This window comes from Leopardus geoffroyi, chromosome B3 (assembly GCF_018350155.1).
Source record: "Leopardus geoffroyi isolate Oge1 chromosome B3, O.geoffroyi_Oge1_pat1.0, whole genome shotgun sequence".
Classification (NCBI taxonomy): Eukaryota; Metazoa; Chordata; class Mammalia; order Carnivora; family Felidae; genus Leopardus; species Leopardus geoffroyi.
In genome coordinates this window covers 49296913-49313188 of record NC_059337.1, presented here as the reverse complement: position 1 = coordinate 49313188, position 16276 = coordinate 49296913, and the positions used below count along the sequence as shown (strand labels likewise).

The window sequence follows — 16276 nt, the reverse complement described above, 5'->3', positions numbered from 1 at the left end:
AAAATCTTAAGTAAGTAAATAAATAAATTTTTTGGAAGTGATCAAAGTTAACATTGCCAGTAATTGGAGAGGTCAGTATCATGAAACTCCTGATTAGAAACAGAGAAAACACCTTGACCCTTCTGTGGTATTACTGCCATAATGCATAGCCTAAATCTAATCATGAGAAAGCATCAGGCAAACCCAAACTGACATACATTTTAGAAAATAAACTGACTTGTATTCTTCAAATATGCCAGTCATGAAAGATAAGGAAAGATTAAGTAAATATTCTAGATTAAAGGAGATTACAGACATACAACAAGTCAATACAAAAAATAATCAGGGTTTTCTTTTTCTTTGTATAAAGGACACTATTGGGCCAAATGGCAGAACCTGAACAAAGTGTAAATTAGATAGCCATAAAAATTTAATATTAATTTCCTGGTTCTCATTATTTGTGGTTTATGTAAGAGAATTTTCTTATTTTTAGGAAATACCACTAAAAGTATAGAGATGAAGGCGAATGATGTCTGCAACTTATTAAACAGTTCAGGAAAAAATGCATATTTAAAGAGAGGAAAGAAAAAGATAAAGCAAACATGTAAAATGTTAACTTTTGGGGAATCTAGGTGAAGTATATATGGGAATTCTTTATACTATCCTTGCAACTTTTCTCACTAAGAATTATGTCAAAATAAAAAAAGGAAAACTATAATTTACAGTGGCATCAAAAAACATCAGATTTCTATGAATAAAATAATGAAAGGTGTACAAGAACTCTACACAGGAAGTTATAAAACTTGGGGAGAAACTAATGAAGACCTAAATAAATGGAAGAGTATATATACTATCTTCATGGATAGAAGACTCAATATTTTAAAGATATCAGTTCTCTCCAAATTGTGATCTATATATTAAGTGCAATTCCAACTAAAGCCCAGTATGGGGTGTGTATGCGTATGAATTGATAAAGCTGATTTTAAATTTTTCAGTGGAATGCAAAATACCAATATTAGCTAAAAGAATCATAGAAAAAAAATGTTGGAAGACTTACACTAATAAATATTAAGACTTATTACAAAGTTATAGTAATTAAAATAACTTAGAATTATTGCAAGGTAAAACAAATAGACTGGTGGAACACAATAGTCCAGCAACAGGCCCAGACATATAGTCGCTCATTTATAACAACAGTGATAAGGCAGTAGAGAAAGGATAATTTTTTTCAATAAATATATAATTAGCTGGATATCCATTTGGAAAAAAATTAACTTTAATTCCTCTTCCCATAAGCAAATAAATGAATGAATAAATATCCGAAAGAATTATAGATCTTAACGTAAAGGTAAGAGTGGCACTTCTTCAGGATATGATAGAGTACATCCATGAACTTGAGGCAGGCAAAGATTTCCTAAATAGAATATAGTTAAGTATTAACTATAAAGGAGAAGATAAATACGTTTGAATACATTAATATTTAAGACTTTTGTTCATCAGATTCACCACTGAGAGTGAAAAAGCAAGCCACAGACCAGAAGATATATGCAATACAAAAAACATCACCAAGAAAAAAATTCCAATCAATTATATACAGAACTTGTAAAAATCTGCAAGGTAGCAATAGAAAATTGATTAAAAGACCTGAACTTCAAAAGATAAAATTTAAGTGGCCAAGAAGTATAAAGATACTCACCTCATCAGTCATCAAAGAAATGTAAATTAAAACCATCATGACATGCTAGGGTACATCTACCCAAATGGCCTAAAAAGATACAGAGCCCTTACATATTCCTGTGGGAATATAAATTGACACAACCACTTTGGAAAACTGTAAGAATTTATTAAGGCTGATTGCACCTAAACCCTAGGGTCCAGTAATTTCAATCCTAAGTATATACTCAGCAGAAATGTATATGGGAAACAAAAGTTGCATAAAAGAACATTCATAGCACTGTTCATAATAGTTAAAAAAGGGAAGCATAGTGTTCATCAACAGAATACATACATTGTGGTATGTTATTCGTATTCAGTGGAATACTATATAGTATTGTAAATGAATGAGCTACTGAAATATACAAAAAACTGTGGCTTAATCTCATAAACATAATGATCGAAGGAAACTGGACATAGTACATATAGTGTGATTTCATTTTTGTAAAACTCAATAAAAGGCAAAACATCTACACTATCAGAAGTCAGGATAGTGGTTACCCTTGGGAAGAGAGTGGAGATTGGTTGGAAAGATGAAGAAGCCTTTTGAAGTGCTTCTAATGCTCCGTATCCTGTAATCTATATGACAGTTACACAGCTGTGTTAATATAGTGATGATTCATGAAAGCTTATATTCATAGTGTACTTTTCTGTGTATATGTTTATGGTAGGCAGCCTCTGAGATGGCCCCCATTGATCCCATGCCCTTGATATTCATGTACTTGTGTAATTCCCTTCCTTTGAGCAGGTGCTGGACATTTTGACTCCATTCTGACAAGTAGAAATGTGGCAGAAGGGATGACACTTCCAACATTGGGTTATAAAAGGACTGTGGCATCCAGGTTGGTGCCCACCTTACTCTGTCTTGGCTGGCTCACCCTGAGATGCCGATCTCCATGTCAGGAGGTAGTCTTAAGAAAAAGGTCACATATGGGAGACTGATCCCCGATCTCGACAGCCATGTGAGAGAGTGTGGAAGCAAATTTCCCCACCAGGACCAGTGAAGCTTTCAGATGAAACTGTAGCCCCAGCCAACATTTTGACAGTTCATGAAAGACTCTGACTCAGAGACACCAGCTAAGCTCCACTTGGATTCTTGACCCACAATACTGTAAGATAATAAATGTTCATAGTTTTAAGTTGCCAGGTTGTGGGGTAATTTTGTACAGCAATAGATAATACAGTGTTTATTAATTTAGAAACTTTCCTTAAATATAGCCACTGTCAGTGGAAGATCTTTCAACATGTGTAAATCCACATTCAGTTGGCAAAATTGTAAAGCATTTTTAAAGTGACTTTTGATGCCAAGCATTTGCGAAGCCATATGCCAACATTGGATTTTCAGTAGGTTCAGAATATTAATCACTCTTCTGTTTTGTTTTTCAGATTTATCACTTTAAGTTTGTCTCTGATAATTGATCGGGTTTTTTTTGGTCAAGTAAGTAAAAACATATTAAACTAACAGCTATTTTTAATTTAACCATTTATTACACTAAAAACTCAACCTGACTTCTTAATCTGTGAATATTTGGGAACACAGGCAAATCACTTTTTTAAAATTTTATGGGATACATTAAAAAAAAGCTATTGGCATATACCTTTCATTCAATTTGCTGTGCTTTCTATAAAACATAATTTTGTATTCCTAGTTGAAGTTAAGAGGAGTCTATTTTATGACATTTTTGTCAAGTTTGTACAATTAAGTCAGGTTTGTTAATAAAGGTTAACTTTTTAAATGATTTTAATTGACCCCAAGTTAATCATTCAGAATTCCAAATTAATCCAAATACTCTCTATTCTTCAAGCATTTTGTTTGACATTTTAACGTCATGACTGTTGGTAATGGCCTTTGGTTGTTTTAAGTTCCCTGATTTTAAGTCACTTAGGGGCTCTGGAATCAAACGGTCACAGTTTGAAAGCTAGTGCCCTCATTATTACCTATGTGACCTTGGATAAGTTATGTACCTTTCTTGCCATATTATGTACCTTCCCTATCTGGAAATAACTGTGGTATCTGTCTCATAAGGCTGAAGAGTTAAATGAGAAACTGCATGTAAAGGCTTACTTACTTACAACAGTGCCTGGGAGAAATGACCACTTACTGTTAACTGCTGTTGTTGATGTTACTGTCTTCTTTGTGCTTTAATTCAAATGGTAATGTTTTCAAAGCTTTATCTTAATAATGTGTGATATCATAAGGTACTAAAGTTTTGAATATCAGTAACACACATACTCATATAAAAACTATTTTTGAGGATCTTTATCTATTATTGCATGTAAAACTTATATTATCAAAATACACATCAACATTTAATCATGCTTTCTTAAACTGCAGAAACTAGCTTATAAATCAAAAGAACACATTAAAACTTGGAATTTAAAAAAATGAATAAAGAATGATTTCATGTGGTCATTAGTCAAAATTATTAATATAAACTATCATCTTTTTTTTTTTTTAACTTCATTCCTGATTTAATGTCAAGATTCTGCCAAATTCTCTAATGCCAAAGATTCATACCTGGCACTAATACAATTCTATTTCTTTTTCCATCAACTATCCCAGTGGACCCTGGTTCAATATAATTTTTTGAAATTTAACGTGCTACAGAATTTGGGAACGTTTTATGGTTCTCATCCATGGCATTGGTACTTCAGTCAAGGATTTCCAGCTGTTTTGGGTACTCACTTACCATTCTTTATTCATGGCTGCTTTCTGGCCCCAAAGAGGTCCCGAATACTTTTGGTAACTGTACTGTGGACACTGCTAATTTACAGGTAAGATTCTATTTGTCCAAATAATTAGACTTTTTTAATGCTACCAAGAAATTAACTAAATTCTTCAAAAAGTAAACTGTTTGTCTTCTGGACATGTATTAACTCTTATGATTTGTTAGTGATATTATTTAGCAGACAGAAAAGATAATAATTATGCTGATGCTAAGAATGAATACTTCTGATATCTTTAGTTCACTTGTCAAGGATTACAATCAATTTTTAAGAAGTTGAAAACATTTTATTTGCTTCTAAAAACTGAAACTACCAAAATTTTAACTACTGAAGGACCAGAGAAAGTATATTTCTCAATGAAAATGTATATATCTTTATTCCAAATTTGAGTAATAGGACTTAGTTGGATTGGTAATAGAAATCTTTTTTAGAATGTAATTGTACTTTAGAATTTCACATTGACATCAAATGTTAGGATTACTTTTAACACATCATCTCATAACTAAAAAAGAGACTGCTTCCTGAAGCATGAAACTCAGTCTCAGTATTTAGAAAAACAGATGTTAACTATATTTCATTTTAAATATATTTATTTCTCAAACTGTCATGTAATATGAGAAAACACCATTTTCTCTTAATATCTGTTTTTATTATAGCATGTTGAGCCACAAAGAATTCAGGTTTATCTATCCAGTTTTACCATTTTGCATGGTGTTCTGTGGTAAGTATTTTTATTTAATATAGAAAAAGTTGTATTTATATAGAAATAGTTAAGACAATAAATTTTCCATAAAACACGAAAATAGTTTTTAACTAAGCTAAATGAGAAATTCCTAATTACAAATTATATTACTGCAGTATTCCTTTTGCAGCCTACTTTTTCCTGTGTCCTATAATGTGAAATAAAAACAGGATTTAATATCCAAAGCCTTTGGGTGGTAATATTTCTGGCTGTTAGAAATCTTTCCCTATAAAGTAATGGAATAGGTCTATTTAGCATTTTAAGTTTATGATTAGACTATGAAATTCTTCATTCCATAAATGAACAATATATTTATAGCTGTTGAAACTACTTTTTAATGTTTCTTTGTACATATCTACCCCTTTAAGACTCACTCTAATGCCTATGCAATTTTTAAAGTGATGCATACCTCTGATTTTATTTTTGACCTTTTCTCCATTTTTCCACTAGGTCTTTGCAGTAATTTTTTTTTTTTTACATATGACTTGTACAAAGTCTTCTATTCCTCAACTCTGGAAAATGTGAATTTTTACATTGGTTGGTTTGGAAAAACTGAAATTGAAACTACTAACTGCAAGTTTAATTCAGAATAAATGACTGTTGGCTTCTTTCAAATAATCACTAAAAAAAAAAAAAAAAATCACTCAACTAGGGAGGGAAGAAATAAGTAATCAACTGAGACTGGAGGCTGGGAAAAACTAGGTAGTCAATGGCATCAAACTTTTTACTTAAAAACAAAACAAAACAAAACCAAAAAACAACAAACCACCCAGGGTTAAGCAGCCACCTTTGACCAAGTATACATCATCTCCTGCAGATCTCAGATGTACTGTCTTCAGTTGATAGACACACACACACACACACACACACACACACACAATCTAAATATTTGATACATCTGAAGTACTGAAACCAAAGGTCATTTGTGTCTCTATAGTCTTACGTCATATAAAAATGCAGGCACAAAAATATAGGCATCAAACAGAACAGCTATTTGGCAAGTCTTAAGAATACTGGGGCCATTCACCAGAGCAAATCTGTTTATGAACCACTATTCAGATTTAAATTTTTGCTTTACAATGATGTGAATTGGAGTTAAAGTTATAAATTGTTTGGTTTTTGCCCAGGTATATTGCCATACTGGAGGACAAATATTTGTGTGTGGTGTTGTTGTTTGGTTAATTTAGGAATTTGGTTTCATTCCATTTGTATAATTTGAGTTTTTCCAGCATTCCACTTCTGTGCCTTCTGTCTTTAGAGAATGTTTTAGAGAAAGACTGAGTTGTGTGAATCCTCATTCCCAGTCCAAAACAATGAATTGTTTAAATGGCAGGTTCCTGGTGACATTTCCAGTCCCAGAGATTGAGATAAAATGCTGATGAGGGTTGAAGAGATCCCCTTCTAATGAACGATAATCAGCCTTTGTGCCATCCTGTGTCCACTCAGAAGGATCCCTAAAGGACCAGGAACTAGCAAAACCCCTCATCTTCTCAGAGAATGTGATCTTTTCCTGTGGATACATGTATCTACAGTCCTTGAATTAGACCTAAAGATTCTAATTCCTAGGAGACTTCTTTTCCCACTAAGAGTCCGTAGTGAACCAACAGACATTAATCTTTGGATGTTCAGGAACAGTAGCAGGCAGTTCTCTTTGGAGTTGTTTTAAATGGTCCAGTCTGTGTCATGAAATTTTGAGTTTTATTATATCTCAAATCTCAGTTTTTGTTCTTTTGTGACCTCTTTTAACCTGATTTTTATATAAATACAACTCCATCAATTGCTATGTAACAGCCACCTTTTAGTGGCTTAAAACTTCACTTATTATGTCTGTAGTTGGCACACTGTCCATTCCACCACATTCTTTTGGTCAAAGCAAGTCGCAAAGCCAGGCCAGATTCGAGAGGAGAGATAAACTTCAGGCTCAGGTAGGGACTGGACACATGAAGAGGAAAAACTGCAGCCATTTTTTCAATCTCCAATAATTTCTCTTGCCTAATTTGAATTTCCCGGAGTACTGTTCAAAATAGGACCTAACTCTGGAAAACGTATCTTCTACATTTGGCTCTTATCCTTAGTGATCTAACCTTGTGCGTCAGTTTCCTCATCTGTAAGACAGGTGCCATTCGTCTAGTAACATTGAAATTTTTAGTTGAACCTCTGTCATTTGTGCTGATGAGGTTCCTAACACCTGCTACTAATTCTACATTGGGTATCTGCTTAATTTGTTTCTACCAAAGTGGCCAATGCAAACTTGCTGGTCTCTGATTAGGCCACTTTGTTTCTCCATATACTATTTTTGTCAAAATTGCACATGCCTGTCGTTTCAAAAGCCATTCCCTAAGTTTGTTTTAAAAAACAATGGTTCCCTTCCCACCCTCCCAGTTCCCCTTCTCAGAATCACTTAAACTCTTTTAGGTGGTTTGATATTCATCTCTTTAAATAAAATGCTTATAATGCCTTTAAACATCTTTGTTTTTGGCATTATTTAGGACTTCTCGCTATGAAGATGAAAATAGCTTTATTTCCTCAGCAAAGTAGGAAAACAAAATTCTTCCTGATACCACCCTCTGTGCCCAATGTTCTTATTACTCTTATTCTTAATAAAGTCTCCTTTCAAATAAAAATAAAGCCTCTCTTCCCCAGGGCCCATTCTCCTGTATGTTACATTACAGAATTAAACCACCCTTTTTCTCATGTAAACACTGAATTTAAGTTAACCTAACAGCTTTCCTAGAGTATTTCAAAATGAAAAGTTCAACACAGAGAAACACCTCTGGTTGGTAGAACCTGGTGGAGATCTTTTTCTTGGGCTTTTAGATTGGGTTTTCTATTACAACTTGCCAAAACCAGGATGTGTTTGATGGGATCAGGAATATACAGCCCCTTACTTTCTCATCCTCTCCATTACAATGAACCTTACCTTGGGAAGAAGGAACTCATCAGTTACTGCTTAAGAATACAGATTGTAGGGGCGCCTGGGTGGCGCAGTCGGTTAAGCGTCCGACTTCAGCCAGGTCACGATCTCACGGTCCGTGAGTTCGAGCCCCGCGTCGGGTTCTGGGCTGATGGCTCAGAGCCTGGATCCTGTTTCTGATTCTGTGTCTCCCTCTCTCTCTGCCCCTCCCCCGTTCATGCTCTCTCTCTGTCCCAAAAATAAAAATAAACGTTGAAAAAAAAAAAAAAAAGAATACAGATTGTAACATTAAAAACTTAAAAAGTAATTGTGTATATCAAGATAAATCATGTGATGATTAGAAGATACGACTAGTAAAAAAGGAACCAACTCATGCAGGGCCTTCTTTGCATATTCAAGTTTTTAGATTTTATCCTGGAGAGTGGTCAACTGGGACATAATGGTTTAACAATAGTCTGATAGTGATTGGATAAGAACCCAGTGTGTGTATTATAAAAATATACTCATGGTACAAAAAGACAAAACCCTATAGTTGTCACCCTCTGAATAATGTAGCCCCATTTCCCAGAGAGAATTTTCACTTTCTTATAAATTCTTACAAAAACTTCCTGTATACCCTTTTTTATGTACCTTTGTTGGCATAGATAACAGAAGAAAATTAAATATTCTGGGATGTTATTTAGCACTGAGTTAGAATTTATGGTAGGCCTGCCCCTATTCATGGCTCACTTTCCACAATTATCAGTTACCTGCAGTAAACTGTGGTTCAGAAGTACATGATCTCCTTTCTGACCATCCTGAGGTCAGTAGTAGCCTAATGCTACGTCACAATGCCTGTGTCATTCACCAGACTTCATCTCATCACATAGGCATTTTATCATCTCACATCATCACAAAGAGGATGGCTACAGTACAATGAATTTTGAGACCACGTTCATACAACTTTTATTATAGCATACTGTTATAATTGTTTAGTATTAGTTATTGTTAACTTCTTACCATGCCTAATTTGTACGTTAAACATCATCAGAGGTATGTAGGTATAGGAAGAGTATAGGGTTCTCAACTATCAGCAGTTTTAGGCATCCAGTGGGGGTCCTGGAATGTATCCCCCACAGAGAAGGGAGGACTACTGTATGTGAAGTGAAGGAATCTGTATCCTGACAAGTAGTCACTGGGTTCTTACCACGTCTTTATTCTCATAGAAATTACATGATAGGCTGACAGATTTCTGTAAGTGGTTTACAGAACAGATAGAAAGCTTCCAGAATCTTCAGTAATTGGGAGAGTGGTCTCACATTTCAGGTTAGGTAATGCTTACATTACATTGTGAGGATTACTCCTTTCAGAAGCTAGTTCATTTTAGGGTGGATCCTTTCAATGAGAGCCGCATCTCCATATTATTTGTACATACAATTATGTAAACTTACTGTGCAGCAGTTACTAGGATCTTGTTAATTGCCTCTTTAAAATGGTGAAGAAACCATAGTACTTCCCTGTAAGAAAACCATGGATCCTAAGCTTCTCCTGTGGCACAGACTAGCACTGTAGCTATACTATATTTCCAACTCTCCCTTTAACAACTCCAGTTTCAGAAATCCCCTTGGAAATGTTCAATGTCAGTTTGAAAACCCTCAGTATTCAAATTCAAGTCTGTTCAACTGTTCGTTCTTTCCTTCTCTTCCCAGCATTTTCTATGTATTATTTCCACAAATAATATGGAGATTGAATTCTCTCTGGAAGAATCCATCCTAAAATCACCACAAAGAAATAGAAGCATTACCTAACTTAAGACTCCTCTCCTTACTGAAGAAGCTGGAAATACAAGCACATTTTCTTCCAGCATTCTACCTCAAATGCCATTTTTACAACATTCACCACCATGTACCCCAGTTTTGTATCAGTCACTCATAACATTGTCTCCCTAATGCCAGTTTCTGAAAAACTTTAAGGAACATTTAGTGAATGAACAAATTGTTAACTAGTGTACCACTTCCCAGATGCCCAAGTTATACTTTATTTGAATATTCCTGAGGGCAAGCTGTCTTCTCAAGTACCTTGCCAGGATAGACTTGATAGCTTTTTGTAATCTGAGGCACTAGGTGAGAGGGATGTGTGATACTCCAACTGATGAATAGAATGAACTACAGGTAATGTTATCTAAAACATTTCCTCGAGGAACAAAATTGGGTATCTAACATTTCTTGCACAAATTTGATGCAGCTATCAAGTAAGTGGCAGGTATCAAATGTCTTGGAATAGATGAAGTTATTTTCATTATTATTTTCAATAGCTGTATTTTCAATTATATTGTTTATATGCATTATGTTATCTATAATCTTCAAAGCAACGAATACAGATAAAAGAAAAGCTGTTAAGGCCCCATATCTAATTAACATTTAAGTGTACAATGAAAGGTATCTTCAGTTTTTCCTAAACTGAATGTTAACAGTTTTCTTAATCTGCAACAATGGTAACTTGAAAGAATGAGTGTCTTCAGTTAGTGACAAGTACTAGATGTGATTCAAGTGAAATACAGATCTTAAGTTACTCCTGTTTTTGAAACAATCCCTCCTACGCCAAACTTATGTTAATGTCCTTAAATGGGAATAGTTCAAAATTAATTTTATTCATGTTCAATTGTTTTTAGTGATTGAGCCAAGCTAAAACAGCTGATAACAGTCAATTAGGTGATAATCATGGAAAACAGTGCCTTGGCCCCAGTGGGAATTAGTGCTAAAATTTCAGGCAAGCCACAGACTAGATTCTGGGTACCCAAATTCCAAAAGAACAATGATCTAATTCCAGAAGACAGTACATGTGGATGGAGAATGAACAACATGGCAAGAAAGCTTTTTCTTCCCAGTGGAAAGGCCTGTTCTTTTATGGTATTTTCATCAGATCCTAATGTGCTCATTATCAATGATTATTACTGGGGAGCAGGACTATAGGAGGAGGACAGGGGACTTTTACTTTTCATTTACTCTGTTCTGCTTGGGTTTTTTTGCCACATGCAAGAGTTATTTTACAAATGGAAAAAGTGTTCAGCATCTCCAAATTGCCCAACATTGTAGCAAAAGACATAGTTCTTTCAGAAAACGATATCCATCCATGCCACCAAACATACAGGAACTATTGAAAATCTCCCCGGTGGTTTATTTTTCTAAGAGGATACTCTGCTGGTCTTCGTCCAGAATTACTGAGACTATATGTATGCAATCCAATGCTAGTGCTTGGGAGATCAAAGAGAAGAGATAGGTAAACAAACTACTATGTACCATGACAAGCACAGGACATACATTTTTCTAATACTTGGAAAAGTTACTGTTATCCCATTTGCAGATGGGAAACCTAATGCTCAGCAAAGGAAAGCAACTTATGCCAGAGTTAGAATTCAAATCTGGGTCTGTTGGACTCCCTAGCCATACTTTTTCCACTATCATTTTTTCTAGAAAAAGGTCAAGACCAGAGGGCAATGATAGTGAATGGTTTAGAGAAATTATAAAGATCACCTATTGCTTATTTCTTGTTTGTCTATGACAGCATTACAGTTTGTGCTACTTCCATTAAAGATTACAAACGTATCTGCAGTTAACATTTGCTTAGCTATCCTAAAACAAGAGTGCCAGTGTTATGGTTCAACATGTCTATCTTCATACAGGGTACTCACTAAACCACCTCAAAACGTGGAAGAAACCAGCACTCAGTTTCCTGTTTTTATCAAATATGCTCCTCGCCTTCTATACTGGTTTAGTTCATCAACGAGGTACTCTTGATGTCATGACTCATATTCAAGAACTCTGTTACAATAATCCCAATATATCTTCAGCCTCAGTGTTTATAATGATGCCTTGCCACTCTACTCCTTATTATAGGTAATACAAATTGTTCCACTATATGCTATTAAGAAAATGAAACTAACTACTTAAATTCCTCAGATTCCTGAGTTTAAATTAACTGACCACTGATCAAGTGATCTCTTTTCATATCAGTTGTCTCACCTATAAAAATTAGTTAATTCAGTTAGATGATATCCTAATGCTTGAATTAAGTGTTTCTGAGAAATATAACACTAAAATTGCCTTAATTTTCCAGGACAGTTTAAAAGATATCCATTTGGTCCTATGCTTCTGTTCTAAGCTGCATTCATTACCAAATGCCCAATAATGGTACAAGAGTAAACTGCTTTCTTTTAAAAAGTTATACACCTACTTAACCTGGCTTTAAACAATCTGAAGTTAATTTTCCATGTGCATAGTCAACTAAATATCACAGTTGATATCATTTTAAGGTAACTTAACACTTTTGCAATACTCTGCTTAACTGAATCATCAATGCCGGATCATTGATACACAATTTGGAAAGTTGGGATTGGCTAGCAAAAGCCACCAGTTTGATTTAAGACCCCAAGTATCCCTTCAACTTGAGGCTCACCTACTATATAAAAAAGACCAGAGCTGAGAGTGGGACATTCACTATCTCTCCATGCTCATGATAGCAGTAATGCTGCAGACAACAGGAATTCTAAAGGCACCAAGATGCTTTTCATACATGGTTGTAGCAGTTGATGTCTTAGGCTCTGAATAGTTCACCAAGTTCTTATCTTACATTTTTCAAACTGCACAATGGAGCAAAAAATGTCTAATGCCTACTTTGGAGTAGAAGGCTGGCAACTTTTTCTCAGGTGTTTCTATTTTCTCCCTGAAGCAAGATTTTCATCTCCTAAATTATAAAAGTCCATGAAGTGTTAGGTCTTGTGTAAACTTACTTGTATGCATTTCATAGATAACAAAAACCTCTATCACATAGTTATTTTTCCTGAGGCTAAGTTATAAACATGGCTTTTGCATAGTGCAAGCAACTGGCTTAAGTTGTCCTAATTGATGAATTAGAATCTTTTTTACATGCACTCTAGTCTTTCTATGCCACAATAAAACCATTACTTATTTGGATTTTAATCAGTGAACATATGTTGCTCGGTTACTAAAGCTTATTTAAATAAATCTAAAACAAACAAAAAACAAAAACCACACAGGAAAAAACTTATTTAAAGGATGTGATCCATCCCCTTTCAGAGCAGAAAGGGAAGAAAGCGAGAATCCTTTGTGGTTCATGAAATTTTCTACCTTGCCAATTAAGCCTATGGGGAATTACTCTTATTAACAAGTAACCTACCTGGTCCCAAAGGCCCCTTCCATTCTTGCAAGAGCATACTGTTACAGAAGATGGAGTCTCCCACACTACTTACTATCCCACCTTGAAGTGACGTTTCATGCTTTAGTTTGGACTTGAAGGTTATGCTGCTGCGGCAACAAGCAACATGGTGTAAGAATCATATTGTCCATCTCTGAGAAAACTACATTAAAGGCTTGCTTCTTCACCTCAATTGGAACCCATTTAAGATTCAGATTTCACATTTTCTTATGTGAACATGATGGATTTTAAGAGTACTTTGAAAAAAAAAAATTTTATTACTTCTTGTAACTTTTAACTTAACTTTCTCTTCACAGCCATGTCCACTACCCACTTCCAATGAGATTTCTCCAATGTCCCCCAGACCTGACTGGAAAAAGTCAGTATCTTGATGAAGCAGATATATTTTATCTAAATCCCTTAAACTGGCTTTATAGAGAGTTTCACAATGATTCAACACTGCCTACTCACTTGATCATCTTCAGCATTTTAGAGGAGGTAAGGAAACATGAAAAAAGGGAAAACTTACTATTTATATTTTGCCTCAAGTTTAGCACTCAAGTAAATAGACAACATAACTTTTTTAAGGTCCCTTCCAACACCCATATATTTTTTAAAATGTTTTACTTATTTTTGGGAGAGCATGAGCAGAGGAGGGGCAAACAGAGGGGGACAAAGGATGTGAAGTGGGCTTTGCACTGACAGCAGCAAGCTGATGAGGGGCTCAAACTCAAACCGTGAGATCATGACACTCAATCAACTGAGCCATGCAGGCACCCCACCATCCCCCATATTTTGTAATTCGTCTTTTCCCTGGTCAAAATCCGTCCCAGTTCTATAACTATCAAGATACATATGTTACCTAACAAGTTAATTCTTTTATTAAGGAACTATATTGTTTTATTAAGAAAAAAGTGGTAGAGACGCAAATGAGGTCATTCTAAAATTCTTGAAACAGTGCTCAGCAAAATGTAGTCTTTATTTACTTAAACGTTTATTTACTTCTAGGAAATAAGTGCTTTCCTAATTTCAAGCAGCTACGAGAGAACTGCTGTGTTCTTCCACACTCACTTGCCAGAAGGTCGAACTGGAAGTCACATATATGTCTATGAACGGAAATTAAAAAGGAAACTCAACAGAAGCTGAAATTCTCAACTGTGTTTAAATCGTTTCTAGAGAAACAGACATTGCTGGGTAGAAATATTCAGATGCTGCATAAATACTCCTGTAAATACTGGGTAAAATTTATGAACTAGCAAAACACCACTGAACTGATTTACCAAATATCACTACTGAGGAAATGTATGAAAAATATCACAAAGTATAAAATCATATATTAATACAAATGCCAGATTTTAAATAAAGACCTTTAGTTTTCCTCATGGTGTAGTTTTATTGTTTCTTCCACAATATTCAGATGTGCAAGAAATTTCACAAGAGAACAAGTCAGCAAGCTCATAAGAAGGCAGCAAATTCTTCACAAGTCAACGGGCTCTTGAACCCACAAAAAGACAAGAAGCAAGTGTAAGATTATAAAGTGTTAAAGATGAAATTCCATCACAAGGTACTTTTTCAAGCTCTACTGCAAATTTAACACAAATATCAGTGTTAATTACACTTTGTCATAGGATTTGAGCTTGCTTTAAGCTCATACACTGAAAGGAAGACTCATTTCATGCACAAAATCTGTTGCATGCCTGGCTTCCTTGAAACTACAGTTGAACATTTCCAGTGCCAAAAAAATTTCAGCAAAACTAAACTACAGGAAAATGCAAGTTAGTAAGCTTTTGCTTGATGCTTCTGAGTAATAATGTAAAGTCATCAAACTGATACTTAGAAATGAGATAGAAAGACATTATCTTGATAATTTCATTTTAGTTTCAATACCAAACATTGTAGATACCATCCATGTTTCTGTTACCATTTTCTAATTTAACTGAATCATGACAATCAATATTTAGGGTCAAAAGGTAACTGCCCCAATTCTATTTCAAGATTTGCCATGTGTCTTCCATTAGTGCGACCATATTTATGCCATTTACCTTCCCTTTTATAAGGTTGTGGCTGAGGGTGCTTCTGCTCTTGTTTTCGATGCCTGGAGTTTTCAATATTTACCATACGTTGCTTTTTATCTGGTCGACTGAAAGCAGTAAACACATTTTTCATCTATGTTAGAGTTAAATTTAAACAAGAAACAATTTTAATGTTTTTCTCCATTAATTATCTGAACACTCTGAAAAAGGATGTTAAATTAACCTGAAGTATAATCCTAATACAACCATACCAAAAAGATTCAGTATTATACTTTTATCCTACAGACAGAAAAAATAGACAAACATAACTGTAGTGGCAACAAAGGGGAAATACTCAACAAATAAATAGAAATGTGACAATAAAATAATGAGATGTGTTTCCATTATTTTTCCTCTCCTGCAAAACCAATCCCTCCCCATTGGCTTCGCCCCTCAGCAGGAATATGTATACACCTCTTACAAACAAAACAAAGTCTTTTTTTTTTTTCCCTCAAACTCCATAATCAGGCTTCTTCACTACCTCACTAAAACAGTCCATAATGCCATTCATGGCCACCCAACTCCCCAACCAAGAAATCCAGTCTCTTTTGTTTAATGTTTAAAGCATTTGACACACATTTGTATATTCCTTTCACTTGAGATGATCTTTCAATTTTGATGATGCTATTCTATGGTCTTCTTCTCAGCCTTCATTCTCCACAACCCCTTACGTGTTAGTGTTCCCCAAGATTCTGATAAACACCCCCAGCCTAGACTATATGCACACAGAATTTGGACTAGAGTCATGTATCTAATGGCCAACTAATTTTTTCCATGTGACTGTCAATAGGTACCTCCAAGCCCAATTCTCAATTCCAATTCCCCTTACTCAAAATGCCCTCGCATCCCTTACCTTAGTGATGCCACTATCCAACTAGTGATCCAACCCAGAAATCTGGAAGAAATGTTATTTTCTACTTCTCTTTCACAAGAAAT

General features: G+C 34.9%; 2 protein-coding genes across 12 annotated transcripts in view; one reads left to right on the top strand and one right to left on the bottom strand.

Annotated features, from left to right (window-relative positions):
* Nucleotides 1-14650, top strand: part of PIGB (phosphatidylinositol glycan anchor biosynthesis class B) — a 40061-nt gene extending 25411 nt beyond the window's left edge. For 2 of the 3 annotated variants that reach the window (XM_045449678.1, XM_045449677.1), the window contains 6 exons: nt 3079-3130; nt 4256-4467; nt 5076-5140; nt 11737-11950; nt 13586-13766; nt 14277-14650. In XM_045449678.1, the coding sequence (XP_045305634.1) occupies nt 3079-3130; nt 4256-4467; nt 5076-5140; nt 11737-11950; nt 13586-13766; nt 14277-14414 (862 nt within the window). In that variant the 3' untranslated portion in view covers nt 14415-14650. The remainder of the gene's footprint in view (nt 1-3078; nt 3131-4255; nt 4468-5075; nt 5141-11736; nt 11951-13585; nt 13767-14276) is intronic. The other variant, XM_045449679.1, reaches the window with a different exon arrangement.
* CCPG1 (cell cycle progression 1) overlaps nt 14230-16276 on the bottom strand; it is a 42683-nt gene continuing 40636 nt past the window's right edge. For 5 of the 9 annotated variants that reach the window (XM_045449670.1, XM_045449671.1, XM_045449673.1 and 2 more), the window contains one exon: nt 14230-15408. In XM_045449670.1, coding sequence (XP_045305626.1) covers nt 15219-15408 — 190 coding nt within the window. In that variant the 3' untranslated portion in view covers nt 14230-15218. The remainder of the gene's footprint in view (nt 15409-16276) is intronic. The other 4 variants (XM_045449672.1, XM_045449676.1, XR_006704682.1 and 1 more) reach the window with 3 other exon arrangements.